Raw genomic sequence first — 16,015 nt, 5'->3', positions numbered from 1 at the left:
CTATACGTAGAAATAAAAGCAATTGTTATCGATGTACTAGATTCAAGACATAGCTCCATTAAAGGTGCATTGACAACTTAGAGAATAGTTAATTACTAGCACCTCCAATGCAATGAAGTCAAGCCATCAGAATAATGAGCTACAACAAACTATGAATCAATATGCACTTGTTACAACTCCATTATAGAGAAAACTATATCATCAAGAAGTGATTTTTTTCACTTAGTGTACAAAACGTGAGTATCATACCTCATATGTTGCTAGGCGATTCAAGTAAGTTAATAATTTCAACCTACAGCGGCAGAGCTCCTTTTGTTCTAATGTCAACCTGTAAAAATGAAATCAGATGTTCAAACATTAAACACTCAAACACTGTGGGCAGTACGGTGGCTCAGTGGTTAGCACTGCTGCCTCACAGCACCAAGGACCCGAGTTCGTTTCCAGCCTTGGGCAACTGTGTGTGTGAAGTTTGCACATTCTCCCCACGTCTTTGTGGGTTTCCTCTGGGTAATCGGATTTCCTCCAACACTCCAAAGATGTACAACTCTGGTGAACTGGCCATGCTAAATTGCCTATAGTGTGTAGGTTTGATGCATTAGTCAGGGGTAAATGTAGAGTACTAGGGTAGGGGAATGGGCATGGGTGGATTCCTCTTCGGAGGGTCGGTCTGGACTTGCTGGGCCAAATGGTCTGTTTCCACACTGTAGGGATTCTATGATTAAATTTAATTTTATGATCAATAACAACTAAAATATTGCTATGCACATTGCGTTATGTACAAGAAAGCATTTTCTTTGATATGCTGAAAATTATAAGGGTTAGGAAGTTTATACATAAAGCATGGGGGGGGGGGGGGGGGGGGGGGGTGGGAGACCTTTTGAAGTGAGATACTTCCTACCACCAACTAGAAAGCCCACCAGGTTAAGTACCAATCAGCTGCCCAACTGTTTGTCCCATGGGCAATCCACATCAATCACTTCATCGTCATTGGTAGTCCCTTGCAGACGAGGAAGACTCTCTTTCACTCTCAGGGTGAGTCCATAGGTAGCTACCACAGGCTCTGTCACACTTAGGGCAGGTGATGGTCATGCGAAGGGATGGGTGGGACATTGGTGTGGCAGCATGATCCTTTCCCTGGCTTTGTCACTATGATGTCCTACCCTGGAAGAAGCTATCACCCAATCTAACAGCCACACTAAAAAGTAACAATTTTGAAGAGTCATACTGCTGGCTACACTGCATTATTGAAGACCAGGAAAAGCAAGAAGATGAGTGAGATGTTTTGGGAGAGTGTATAGAGTGATAGTTGTGAGGAGAGGGGATCAAGCAGGTTGGAAGCAAGAGTAGCAGTTGGCTTTCGGTGGTCATCCAACCTGCACTATTCATGAACACCCCAACCCCCATCCCCACCCCCCATTGTGGATCCCATGCACAACCCGGCAGGTGGGCCACCCATTTCATCAGTTGGGAAATCTGTCACTTTTTTTTAATCTGCTGGGAAACAGGTTAATCAGGCGAGTGGAAGGATGAGGCACTTTTATGGTCATTAATTAGCCTCTGAAGGACCTTGATCAGTATTGGGTGAAAATGATTTACCAGGAGCCTTCCTACCCAGAACTTCATTCTGAAAGGAGGCAGGAATCTCATTAGTGACAACCTACTCCTGTGGCCATTAGACTATAAGATGTAGAAGCTGGGTTAGGCTAATATACCAATTGTGTCTGTTCCACCATCTGATCATGCTGACATGTTTCTCAACCCCATTCTCCTGCCTTCTCCTCATAACCCTTGATCTCCTTACCAATCTCTTACTGGCTTAAATACACTTAATGTCTTGGCCGCCACAGTCCTTCATGGCAATGAATCCCACAGATTCACCAACCTCTGGCTGAAGAAATTTCTCCTTACCTCAGTTCTAAATGGTCATCCCTAGGCTGTACCTCCAGGTCCTAGTCTCTTATACTACTGGAAACATCTTTTCGATGTCCACTCTATCCATGTTTCTTAATATCCTTTAAAGCTTCATTTAGATCCTCCTAATCCTTCTAAACTCTATCAAGTACAGACCCAGAGTCATCGACCACTTTTCATATGACCATAAGACATAGGAGCGGAAGTAAGACCATTCGGCCCATCGAGTCCACTCCGCCATTCAATCATGGCTGATGGGCATTTCAACTCCACTTACCCGCATTCTCCCCGTAACCCTTAATTCCTTGTGACATCAAGAATTTATCAATTTCTGCCTTGAAGACATTTAGCGTCCCAGCCTCCACTGCACTCTGTGGCAATGAATTCCACAGGCCCACCACTCTCTGGCTGAAGAAATGTCTCCGCATTTCTGTTCTGAATTTACCCCCTCTAATTCTAAGGCTGTGTCCACGGGTCCTAGTCTCCTCGCCTAACGGAAACAATTTCCTAGTGTCCACCCTCTCCAAGCCATGTATTATCTTGTAAGTTTCGATTAGATCTCCCCTTAATCTTCTAAACTCCAATGAATACAATCCCAGGATCCTCAGCCGTTCCTCATATGTTAGACCTACCATTCCAGGGATCATCCGTGTGAATCTCCGCTGGACACACTCCAGTGCCAGTTTGTCCTTCCTGAGATGTGGGGACCAAAACTGGACAAAGCACTCCAAATGGGGCCTAACCAGAGCTTTATAAAGTGTCAGTAGCACAACAGTGCTTTTATATTCCAACCCTCTTGAGATAATTGACATCATTGCATTCGCTTTCTTAATCACGGACTCAACCTGCATGTTTACCTTTAGAGAATCCTCAACTAGCACTCCCAGATACCTCTGTACTTTGGCTTTATGAATTTTCTCACCGTTTAGAAAGTAATCCATGCTTCTATTCTTTTTTCCAAATTGCAGGACCTCGCATTTGCTCACATTGAATTACATCAGTCATTTCCTGGACCACTCCTCCAAACTGTCTAGATCCTTCTGCAGCCTCCCCACTTCCTCAGTACTACCTGCCTGTCCACCTAACTTTGTATCGTCGGCAAACTTCGCTAGAATGCCCCCAGTCCCTTCATCCAGATCATTAATATATAATGTGAACAGCTGCGGCCCCAACACTGAACCCTGCGGGACACCACTTGTCACCGGCTGCCATTCCAAAAAAGAACCTTTTATCCAAACTCTCTGCCTTCTGTCAGACAGCCAATCCTCAATCCATACCAGTAGCTCACCTCGAACTCCATGGGCCCTCACCTTGCTCAGCAGCCTCTCGTGTGGCACCTTATCAAAGGCCTTTTGGAAGTCTAGGTAGACTTCCACTGGGTTTCCCTGGTCTAACCTACTTGTCACCTCTTCAAAGAACTTCAACAGGTTTGTCAGGCACGACCTCCCCTTACTAAATCCATGTTGACTTGTTCTAATCCGACCCTGCTCTTCCAAGAATTTAGAAACCTCATCCTTAATGATGGATTCTAGAATTTTACCAACAAGAGAGGTTTGGCTAATTGGCCTATAATTTTCCATCTTTTGCCTTGATCCTTTCTTGAACAAGGGGGTTACAACAGCGATCTTCCAATCATCCGGGACTTTCCCTGACTCCAGTGACTTTTTAAAGATCTCAACCAACACCTCCGCTATTTCCTCAGCCACCTCCCTCAGAACGCTAGGATGTAACCCATCAGGGCCAGGAGATTTATCAATTTTAAGACCTTTTAGCTTTTCTAGCACTTTCTCTTTTGTAATGGTAACCATACTCAACTCCATACTCAACTCATACGCAATGATGTGCCATTCTTCCCTGGGATTATTATACCCAATTATTTTCCATTTCACACACTTGTACAAAGGAAAAATAATAGCTAATAACATTTCATAAGCAGGCATTTGCACAGTCTCATGTAGCTTAGTTGCTGGTTCTGTAGTTCAGTGGTTTGAACTCTGGTCTTATAAACCAGTGTTTATGAGTTTGTTTCTTACTGGGGCCTGAGAGAATTTAATGCAGGGTTACAGGGATGGGGTGGGTGTGGGTGGGGTGCTCTTCAGAAGAGACAGTGTAAACTTGATGGACCGAATGGCCTGCTTCTACATTTAAGGATTCTATGATCTGATTCTATGATAAATAATAGAGTTAAATTAAATATCGAAGAAGTGCCAAAATTCAGCAATCCTTTAAGCAGGTGAAAGGGACAATGGATGCAACGAAGCAGAGTTTTAGCAACTAAACCTCAGTGATATCTTGAGATCTCAAAATTAGGTATAGCCAATTTAAGACAAAAATCAGGAGTAATTTCTTCTCTTCGAGGATAGTGAACTTATGGAATTTGTTTACTGCAAAGGATTGTAGAAACTAGATCATTAAATTCAAGACTGAGACAGAAAGATTGCTAATCAGTCAGGAAATTAAAGGTTATGAAGAAAAAGCAGACTAGTGGAGTTGCGGACTATCAGATCTATCATGATCTCATTGAATGGCAGAGCAGACCCGATGAGCTGAATAGCCTACTTCAGCTGCTACATCTTGTGATGTATTGGAATTTTCTCAGCATTAGAAGACTTGCTGAGGCTCCAAGCAGTAAATTATAGACATAAATCCAAGCCCAGAGTTGAGAAAACACTAGCAGTTTTCCATTGCAATCAAAGCTCCATGCAACAGAAAAAAATGAGCAAACTCTTCTTCCAACAGGCATTGCAGTGCCTCATCTCAAATATAGCACACAAAGTTAGTCATATAACATTGATTTCAATTCTTCACAATGCTCTTGCCTTTTACAGTTGATACTTTTTCAATCTCCAAACAAATTCTTTGCAAATGTACAATTAGAACGGAACTCTGCACAGTTTTTACTTCTGGCAATTCTCATTAGTGCAGTCAGTCATCCTCCAGGGATTTGACAATCATGTGATTCCCACAGATCACTTATTCCAATGCATACCCATAGTATTCACAAATCTAAAGCACTGAAATTTACATTTCCCCTACAGCCAGGACTGTGGCCATCATTCGATACAAGAATCTTTCTTAATGCTAAGCAGAAGGCAGGATAAGGACTCTCTGCCTGTGGGAAAAAAAGCTGATGGATTTATGCCAACCCACCAAGTTGTCTAGATTTGTACTTTACACCAAATCTCTTCAATCTCTGAATTTACTGGTCAATTTGCACATTTATATTGGTGTGCATCAGTAACAATGCATGAATTTAAAGTAAATGCAGGTCAGTTGATTGGCAAGATTGCACAATAATGGCTTCAACAAAATAGGGTGATCAATATTTTAAAATTATAATGCTTGGAAATATCACGAAACACAATCAACTGTCACTATAAAGTCTTCCCTTACTCTGCACGATGTTTTCTAACATTACATATACTAATAGTGGACAATAGTTTTTAAAGCTAGTTATGTGATTTGATGTGAAAATCAAAGCTTGACCAGAAGTCAGGATTACACATTAGTCCTATTCATAAGTGAAACATTGGGAGCAAGTTCATCTCATGAAATAAAGAATAGCTAAGTGCTTTGCTGAGATTTTGCATTTCAGTATATTAAGTTTATGCTAGCCATACATTACACCAGTGTGGATTTTCAGAGCTACAATGTCAAGTTAGAGCAAGTGAGATATAAACTGCTCGGACAACATTTGAGAAACACACAGCAATTAGGCATATAACTGCATACAGAATCAAAGAGTATGGTGCTGGAAAAGCACAGCCGGTCAGGCAGCATCCAAGGAGCAGGAGAGTCGACATTTCAAAACATGAGCTCTTCATCAGGAATCAGGATAACTGCATACAGTAACTATTGTTACTCACATGGAAAAATTTACACATTGCAGCAGCTCCTGTCTCTTGGCTGCCTCTTTTTCTTTTCTCTTCTGCATCTCTTCAACTGGTGACATATAATCTTCGTAGGGGAGATCATCAATATCTACATCTCCAGGCAAAATAAATCTGTTAAAATGAAAGAGAATATTTCTCCAAGAACCAAAAACTGCTTCAAACTTTAATGTATATCATTATAAAGGTACTGTTTCAATAAAGTAATGCACCTGTTCAAGAGGTTTTATTACAGTGTGTAAAAATATTCTCCCAGTGGCCTACATTTTCTGAACAATGCAGTAAACCAGAGTAGATTTTACAAGTGTTGTAAAAAAAAATTTAGTTGCCATAAAATTCAAATAATTGAAAAGAACTTGTGAAACACACTGCCTCTGAATCATTAATTATTTTTATGGTATGTAAATGATAGATTTATAGGGTTCTTTTAAAAACTTTTCCAAAATGAAACTTCTTTAGAATAAATTAAAGCAAGTCATAGATTTGAGAAAATACAGCAATAAAAACAGAAAATGCAGTTCTGATGTAAGGTCACAGAGCTAACTGTTAACTCTGGTATTTCTCTTTCTACGAATGCTGCCTAACCTGCTGGGTATTTCCACTATTTTCTGTGTTCATTTCACATTTCCAGCAACCATAACATTTAAAGTATTGTGTACATAAAGCAGTATAAAATGCAGAAAAGCTTGGGGTAGAGTGAATTGTTCTGAATAGTCTGAAACCAGCTCAAAATTCAGTTAACCAAATTAGAAACTCAGCAGGTCTGCCAGCATTCATAGAGAAGATTAACAGTGTTAAAACAGAAAGACGGGGGAGATGGAATTGAAATTTTCCTTGCTGTTAGTGGAAAATAAAAAATATATAGACAATTGTAAAACTTGAAAGGGTTCACAAGAGATTTACAAGGATGTTGCCAGAGTTGGAGGGTTTGAGCTAAAGGGAGAGGCTGGAGCTATTTTCCCTGGAGCGTCAGATACTGAGGGGGGTCCGTATACATGTTTATAAATTATCAGGGACATAGATAGGGTGAATAGTCAAGGTCTTTTCACCACAGTAGGGGAGCCCAAAACCGGAGAGCATAGGTTTAAGGGGAGAGGGGAAAGATTTAAAAGGAACCTAAAGGGCCAACTTTTTCATGCAGAGGGTGGTGTGTGTATGGAATGAACTGCCAGACGAAGTGATGGAGACTAGTACAATTACAACCTTTAAAATTCATCTGGATGGGTATATGCAAAGGAAGGGTTTAGAATGATATGGGCCAAATTCTGGCAAATGGGACTAGATTTATTTTGGATATCCAGTCAGCATGGATGAATCAGACAAAAGATTTGTTTTCAGGCTGTACAGCTGTGACTCTTCAATAGTTCGGACAAATAACTAGCAATTCACCACTGCAACAGATGACAAACCTGCCTCCATCTTCTCCTTTTCCTACAGCAATAAGTGCTTCAAGGTCAGTCCCTTTCAATCCATATTGAAGCAGTTCTCTTGCTGCATCAACATTTTCAGGCACTCTTTCCACACATTCATGCAACACCCATGAACGTTTCTTAATTTTACTCTGTGGGGAAAAATGAGCAGAAACAGCTCAAATAAATATCAGATGCGTGAGCAAATTCAGGATAGAGAGGGACCAAAATGAAAGCATGAAACTACACAATTTGATCACCAAAATTAATAACACAAGAAAACAAAAATCAGAGCTGCAAGTGTAGAAAAGATATTAGATTTAATTTGAGTCTATTCCAGCAGAGATTTTAAAAGAGAGGCAAGTACCTAAAGTGATGGTCCCTAACCAAGGGGAGGAAGTGACCTCATGATAATATCACTGTGCTAGTAATTCAGAACTCTTGTCATAGGGATAAAGGTTTGAATCCTGGCATATGTTGAAATTTGAATTCAATAAAATCTGGAACTAGAAGTTGAGACTCATGTCCCAATGTGGCATACTCTACCTGTTTCACTAATGCCCATTAGAGAAGGAAAATGGTATGTGTTATCTGGTCTTAGCTCCACATGACTGCAGACACAGCAATGTACTTTCAGAAATGGCAGAGGAAACCACTCAGTTCAAAGGCAATTACAGGTGGGCTACACCCCATGCAAGCACGAAAAAGATACCTCTTCGTTAGAATGTAAGAGGGGTTTGGTGATTAAAAACAGGGAAATCTTGTTATACCTGCAGTGGGTGTGGTTGAGGTTGCACCTAGTCTACTGCATATGGTTTTGATCCCCATATTTGAGATAATACAGGCTGGTTTTAAACAGAGATTGACTGGGGTAATTTCTGGGACGAAGGGGCTGACTTATGAAAAATGGCTAAACAAGTTGGGCTTTTATTCATTGGACTTTAGAAGAATGAGGGGTGATTTTACTGAAGTGTACAAGATTCTAAGGGGACTCCACAGGGTAGATGTTGAGAAAATATTTCCACTTGTGGAAGAAACTCAAACTAGGGTTCATGGTTACAAAATAAGGGGACTGTCATTTAAAACCGAGATATGAAAGATTTTCCTCTCTCAAGGGTTAATGGATGACTGGAATTCAGAGAGCTGTGGGAACAAAATCGAAAGTATTTGAAGACCTGGGTGGTAAATCTTTGAACAAATCAAGGACCTGAGGCTATCTGAAGCTGGTACCAAAGAGGAATTGAAGCCTGCAGCTAACCAGCCATGATCTTATGAAATGGTGGTGCAGGCTAGATGGGCTGAATGGCCCAATCCTGTTCTTGTTTCGTGCGAAAGATCCAAGTAGAGAATTCAGGCAGAACTTTTTCCACACAGAGGGCAATTATCATATGGACACATTAGCTGGTAATATCACTGAACAAAACCAATCAGGCAGATTCAAGGAGCAAAAAGTTACCGATAAGAAAATCAGCATTATGATCAAGCAAAATACAAAAAAAAAGTACTGAGCAGTAATCAAAATACAGAAGTAATTTGCAGCACTGAAAGAATACCAAAACATTGCAAACCATTAACATACCAGGTAGTCCTGAATAGACTCAAGATTCACGGGGGATTTTCTCCACTGTCTTTGATATACTAGATCACTGTCAAGATCATAGGCTTGTGCCAGAGCCAGTGCTTCACCATATTCTTCATTATCAATCTGAAAAAAAGATGGTTTAACAAAATATTTTTAAATACATATAATACATAGTCTCATAATAAAATTATATGATAGTTACAATTTTTTTTAGAAATCCACTTGTCCTATTTTCTTGTCAAAATAATAAATTTTAAAGCTCATCGCCTTTTTCTAAACCAAAAACATATTTTGGGACTATTACAACATCTTTGTTTAAAAGTCTTAATCAAATCCAGTCATTCAGATGATTTTGCCATAAGTAGCCAATAGCAATTCTGGCTGAAGATCTGTGACCAATGGTATCCCACAGGGATCAGTGCTGGGATTCCCACTGTTTGTAATAATTATAAAGGATTTGGAGATGAATGTAGGTGGCTCAATTAGTAAGTTTGTGGTCGACACAAAGAGTGGTGGAACTATAGATAGTGAATAGGATTGCCAGACGATACAGCTGGATTTATTCAGACTGGAAACTTGGGCGGAAAAATGGCAGATGGAGTTTAATCCAAACAAATGCAAGGTGATACATTTTGGGAGATCTGGAGGAAGTATATTGTAAATAGCAGTACCATTAGTAGCATCAACATACAAGGTATCTAGGCGTACAGCTCCACAATTCCCTGAAAGGGGCAACACAAGTGGATAACGTGATCAAGAACGCACATGGCATTGTTGCCTTTATCAGTCAGGACAAAGTGTAAAAATTGGCAAGTCACGTTGCAGTTGTAGAGAACTTCAATTAAATCACCTTGGGAATATTACTGCTGATTTGGTCGATACATTAGGAGAAGGACTTGGAGATGCCGGTGTTGGACTGGGGTGTACAAAGTTAAAATTAAACCTGTTGGACGATAACCTGGTGTTGAGTGATTTTTAGCTTACTAAAACAATGTGGAGACTTTGGAGAGGATACAGAAATGGTTGACGAGGATGTTGATTGGTTTGGAAGGTATTAGCTATAAGGAGAAACTGAATAAACCTGATTTGTTTTCACTAGAGCGCTAAAGGATGAGGGACAACCTGATTAAAGTTCACAAAATTATGAGGGGCTTGAAGAAAATGGATTGTCAGTCTTTTTCCTCAGGTAGAAATGTCAATTTCAAGGGGACATACGTTTAAGGTAAAAGGACATACGTAAGGGACATTGGTTTAAGTTAAAGGAGGCAAGTTTGAAGATGTGAGAGGCAAGTTTTTCCTCAGATGGTGGTAAGTGTCTGAAATGTGCTGCCAAAGGAGGTGGACACAGTAACAATATTTAAGAGGCATCTTGACAGATTTATGAATAGGCAGCATATAGAGGGATAGGAACTGCATAGAGGCAAAAGGCTTTAGGTTTAGAAAGGCATCATGTGTCAGCGCAGTCTTAGTGGGCCGAAGGACCTGTCCCTGAGCTGTATTGCTCTTCGTTCTTTGGTACAACAGCATGTTTATAATTTACTGCACTATGAAGTTCTGAGTTGCGAGTTTGATCTGATTCACCACAATTGGAAAGCACCAAGCAGGACACAATCTGATTAGTGTGGGGAAAGTGTCAATTTTCACCAAACTGCTTTTTACAGTCTTAACAACCAACTGAAGAACAATACAAGTCTGAGAGAACAGCATCTCATGTTCAGATAGACAAGGAGACAATCAGTGAAAATTGGGGACAATATTTCATCCTCACTAACACTCAGCACTGGAACCCCCCAGGGGTGCATACTCAGCCCCCTACTGTACTCACTGTATATCCATGACTGCGTAGTCAAATACCAGACTAATCCCATTTGCAAGTTCGTCGATGATACCACCATAGTCAGTTGAATCTCAGGTGGCGATGAAACAGACTGCAGAGAGGAGGTGGAAGACCTGAAAAAATGGTGCACTGAGAACAACCTAGCTCATAATGCCAGCAAAACTAAGGAACTCATTATTGACTTTCGACAGGATGCTACTCATGCCCCACTACACATTAACAGTGCAGAGGTGGAACGAGTGGAGAATTTCAAGCTCCTGGGAGTGGTCATTCACAACAAGCTTTCTTGGACTCTTCACATGGAAACACTGGATACAAATGCCCAAAGTCTCTTCTTCCTCAGGCAGCTGAGGAAATTTGGCAAGACAGCCAATACCCTTGCCAGCTTTTATAGATGCGCAACTGAGAGCATTCTGTCTGGATGTATCTCTACCTGGTATGGCAACTGTACCAATCAAGATCGGAGACAGTTAGAGAGTGATGAACTCGGCCTGGACAATCACAAAGGCCAACCTCCCATCTACAGAATCCATCCAGCAGGCCTGCTGTCAAGGAATGGCCACCAGCATTCTCAAAGATCCTGGCAATGTTTTTCTCCAACCGCTAACATTGGGGAGAAGGTACAGAAGCCTGAACACATGCATCAGCTGATTTCAACAGTTTCTACCCAACTGTTGTTAAAACACTGAACAGACTCACAAACTCTTAACATTCGCCTGTACCTGTGTTTTTGTTTTTGCCACTGTTTACCTATTATTTACTTACCTATGCTAGTTAACTATGTAATCTGCCTGTATTGCTCGCAAGACAAAGCTTTTCACTGTGCCTCAGTACATGTGACAATAAATTCAATTCAATTCAAGTATAATGATAAAGAAAAAAATAATGGTCAGACAAAATGGCAAATTACAGCATAAAAAAAAAACTTAGGGTTGGATCTTCTAAGGAATGACAATCCAGCCGTTCTTTACTACCGAAAGAAGGTAATTCACATTTCAGAGCGGATACTCTGCTCAGGGCTCTCTCAAAAGTGCAAAGTCATACTTCCATTCTGACAGTTCTTCAATAGCACAGAACAGTCAATGGAAGACAAACCACACCCCTTTTTAAAGCAGTCGAGTGGTATATTCTGACATTCATCGGTCCTGACAGCCACTCTGATAGGTGTTAAATGATACATAGGTAAGGTAATTATGATGTTGGGTGCTGGGAAGTAGAGTATCATATGGATAAGAGGATCTGATGCCAGCTAGGAAGGGTTCCATCTTGGGAGCAGGAAGCCAAGGCTAGGGCACCAGGTGAGTATTGGCAAAGTTGCCAGATAAGTAGAGTGCCAGCTGCTGAGGATGTCAGGTACCAGATGGGTAGAATATCAGATGGGTCGGTTTGTCGCCGTATAGGGGGCAAGTTAGCAAGGTTATCAATGCAACGCTTAGGTAGGTTGGGTGGGTGAGAGAAATCAGGTCTAGCAGGGAAGGGTGAGAGAAGTTGCTTTCAATGGTGTGGGTAGGAAAGGAAATCAGATTGTTTCCAGTGGCAATAAGGAGTTTGGGGCTGGGAGAGATTAGGTCAGGATCAGTAGGTATAAGAGGTATAATTGAGTGTTCTTGTGGAAGTATACATTTTCTGAGAGACCATTTTATTGAATTTCATCAGAACCTCCCAAGTATCCTATTTAAAAGTTGATAAAAGGCATGGTGGAATTTTCATGGAGACAATTCTAAACTCCAGATGATTCTTTCAGAGTTTACTAAGATGGTGGTTATTATAAGGTCCCCACGTGCAACTCGCATCTATACTGGAATAACTGTCTGTCTGCCCGTGGCAAAATCTAGTCCACAACATTTTAAAGAAACACATTTGGATGCATAAGATAGAGGTAGACAGTACCGAGGGAAATACAGAATTAATTTCATTTTGTACCTGTCAAGTAAAAAATCAGGTATCTTGGGGAATGGAAGATGAGGAAATCCATGGAGTCATACTTATACAGCCTTGACAAAGTGATTCAATTTTACTTTAGAAGATTACACGGAAACTCATTCCTAACTGGGTACTGTTCTATATCCACAAATTTGTCTAGTATACTCAAATTTTAATTTTCTCAGGAACATGAAAACAAACAAGTTTATAACCATTTATCCCTCTCAAAAAACTTATGCATAACATTTATTTATACAAATAGAAACATACATATATATGCATCCACATAAATTAAATTACTTATGCAAGTTATGAAATTTTTACAAATCACTTAGAGTAAGCTTCAGATGAGGAGAAATCATTGAACATGTATTAAAATGACAGATTCTCCCTACTTTTACCTATCAGTTCATTACAAATACCAATCAATCCAGTTAGCTTTTGGTGTGCAGTTGTCTCCAAAGGACTGTAATTAAATGGAGTATAGTAACATAAATCAAATTGATTCTGAAACAATCAACCAAATTCAACACATCACAGAGAAAACTACTAGTTAAGACAACTTGGCATGCCATTTAGAAAAGCTCAAGGTCACAAAACATAAACAACAGTTTGATCATTGGTCAATTTATTGGAGTTCTTTGAGAAGTAACATATGTTATTGATAAAGGGGAACCAGTGGATACACTGCATATAGGTGTAGGTTTGCTCGCTGAGCAAGAAGGTTTATTTTCTTGAAAATGAAACTTCTAGCTCAGTGAGCAAACCTACATCCAGAACCTCAATCTGAGCTATAAATCTTCTCAAAACTTGCTAATACTGCTTCTAGATTTCGAAAAAAAATTATTTGATAAGGCACCACATCATACTGTAGAAAATTGGGGGGAGCACGGTGGTTGTGGTTAGCACTACTGCCATACAGTGTCAGGAACCCAGGTTCAATTCCAGCCTCTACTGGGAGAATCTTGAACTCGGGTTTACTGTTTTAAAGTCAAAGGTTTAGGATAGAGATGAGGAGAAATGTTTTATCACTAAGCGTCATATGTCTTTGAATTTCTTTCCGAAAAGACATTGGAAGCAGAGTTTTTGAATATTTTTAAGACAGATGTAGATCAATTCTTGATAAGCAAGGAAGTGAAAGGTAATCGTTCTGAAGTGAGACAGTGAATTTGTTATTATCCAAGCTGATGCTAATTCTAGACAAATCAGATGCCATAATAAAATAGTTAACCAAAAATAGTTAACTGCTAAGCTTGTTTAAATCTGACAACTGTAAAACCCATGAAACTTTACTTCTATTGAATTTTATTCCAAAGACACATGCGATAATTATTACCAATTTTAAGTTATATTATGCCATTCTTTGCATATAATAAGTTTGGATGATAATAATTTAGTTAATGAAATGTCTAATTTATTTAAGCAAAATAGGTAGATAGGATAGTAGAGAAGGCGCTTGGTATGCTTTCCTTTATTGGTCAGAGTATCGAGTACAGGAGTTGGGAGGTCATGTTGCGGCTGTACAGGGCATTGGTTAGGCCACTATTGGAATGTCATGTGCAATTCTGGTCTCCTTCCTATCAGAAGGATGTTGTGAAACTTGGAAGGGTTCAGAAAAGATTAACAAGGATGTTGCCAGGGTTGGAGGATTTGAGCTATAGAGAGAGGTTGAACAGGCTGGGGCTGTTTTCCCCGGAGCATCGGAAGCTGAGGGGTGACCTTATAGAAGTTTAGAAAATTATGAGGGACATGGATAGGATAAATAGACAAAGTCTTTTCCCTGGGGTCAGGGAGCCCAGAACGAAAGGGCATAGGTTTAGGGTGAGAGGGGAAAAATATAAAGGAGACCTAAGGGGAAATTTTTTTTAAAAAGAGGGTGGTACGTGTATGGAATGAGCTGCCAGAGAAAGTGGTGGAGGCTGGTACAATTGCAACATTGAAGAGGCATTTGGATGGGTATATGAATAGGAAGGGTTTGGAGGGATATGGGCCGGGTGCTGGCAGGTGGGACTAGATTGGGTTGGGATATCTGGTCGGCATGGACGGGTTGGACCGAAGGATCTGTTTCTGTGCTGTACATCTCTATGACTCTTATGAAATATGTTAAGATAAATGAGGTCCTCTGTTGGACAGGAATGGAGGGATTTAAGTGTGGACATTCAGAAGTTCAGAAGGGAAAAATGCAATGACAAAAACTTTATTGGAAGTACATGTAGGTTTACACTAAGACTTCGCTTTAAGTTGTGCCCATCACTCAATGTAATTTTGTTTCAACATTGTTTGGAGGCCAGCATCATTATGGGTTCAAAGTCATTTCCTCTCATCTGACCTTGTCTGCCAGTTTTCTTCCTCCCACTCCCACATCCCAGATTTGCTCCCCTCATGTCTCCCAAAGTTACCTCCCCTGTACTGATTCCTCCCCCAGGCTTTGCTACCCTTTGCCCTTGCCCCCAACACACCTTTGTTTGCTTCTCCCCGCTTCCCCCTCCAGCCTTGACACCATCTGCCCTTAAACTAAGGGCAACCTCTTTTTCATTGAAGCAGTTTCCTTTCTAAACATGATTCAGAACTTATACTGAAGGGCTCCATTTTGTGGAAGAGGTTGATTGGTGCTGGAACTCTGCAATTGCCAGCACGACTTCTGCCATTAGTTGGAGCCTAGTTAATTTAAAATTGCAGGTAAGTGAGTAAAATTACAGTAATGCGCAGAGTATTTACTGTACTGCATTTTGTCCATAGTTAACAGTGAATGTTATTTTGTTGGTTATTTTAACTAGGAATGCACAGTGTTACACATACATAGTATAGTATTTCAACTTGTACATTGTCTTTCTGCAGGCAAAAATATCTGAAGGAACCAAACTCTGACTTTAGCACTGATTCAGATGGGAACCAATAATTCACATAAAGTTTGCACTTCAGAAATGCACTATTCATAAGGACTTCTGTGCAATTAAATTATATGCTGCCATCCAAATTCAAGGGATGTAAATGAGCAAATTGTTCTATTCAGCAAATAAATTACAGTAACAAGTGCATCTTTCAAACCTTGGGTTCACCACAGCTTCCAAGGTTTTGTTGATTGTGTAACAGTACGATCTGGTTCATAACGCAAAAGGATGTTCTCTGGTTAATTCTTATCAATGCTATGTTTGTGAAAAGTATCAGATCAAAACATATACTGACCTTCCTTTGATACAGCTCCTCTGGAGTTGTCGACCTCAAACTTACTAGCCTGTAAGTTTTACTGATTGTTCGTGGTCGTTTTCGAGGGGGAGCAAATCGCTCCATTTCTGTCAAATAATACAAGCCCTGCTTCACATAACTAAAATATCGAGCTTTGGCAGAGGACTCATCATCCGAGTCAGATTCTTCATCGCCTTCATCATCTTCTAATGTATTAGTTTCCAAACGATGCCTCTTGTAAGCTACTTTCTGTTCACACTAAGAAGAATGTTAAAGA

The 16,015-nt window shown here is 40.2% G+C and overlaps 1 protein-coding gene across 6 annotated transcripts in view; it reads right to left on the bottom strand.

Annotated features, from left to right (window-relative positions):
• The window catches only part of nbas (NBAS subunit of NRZ tethering complex), a 264,693-nt gene that overhangs the window by 205,745 nt on the left and 42,933 nt on the right, over positions 1–16,015 (bottom strand). For all 6 annotated transcript variants that reach the window (XM_087977600.1, XM_087977595.1, XM_087977597.1 and 3 more), the window contains 5 exons: positions 15,739–15,996; positions 8,790–8,915; positions 7,211–7,362; positions 5,778–5,915; positions 250–328 (listed from right to left, as the gene is read on the bottom strand). In XM_087977600.1, coding sequence (XP_087833726.1) covers positions 250–328; positions 5,778–5,915; positions 7,211–7,362; positions 8,790–8,915; positions 15,739–15,996 — 753 coding nt within the window. The remainder of the gene's footprint in view (positions 1–249; positions 329–5,777; positions 5,916–7,210; positions 7,363–8,789; positions 8,916–15,738; positions 15,997–16,015) is intronic.

This window comes from Chiloscyllium plagiosum, unplaced genomic scaffold (assembly GCF_037043375.1).
Source record: "Chiloscyllium plagiosum isolate Xiang-an unplaced genomic scaffold, Cpla_swu_hap1 HiC_scaffold_3, whole genome shotgun sequence".
Taxonomy (NCBI): Eukaryota; Metazoa; Chordata; class Chondrichthyes; order Orectolobiformes; family Hemiscylliidae; genus Chiloscyllium; species Chiloscyllium plagiosum.
The sequence above is the reverse complement of the archived record's forward strand: the minus strand, read 5'-3'. Positions and strand labels throughout refer to the sequence as shown.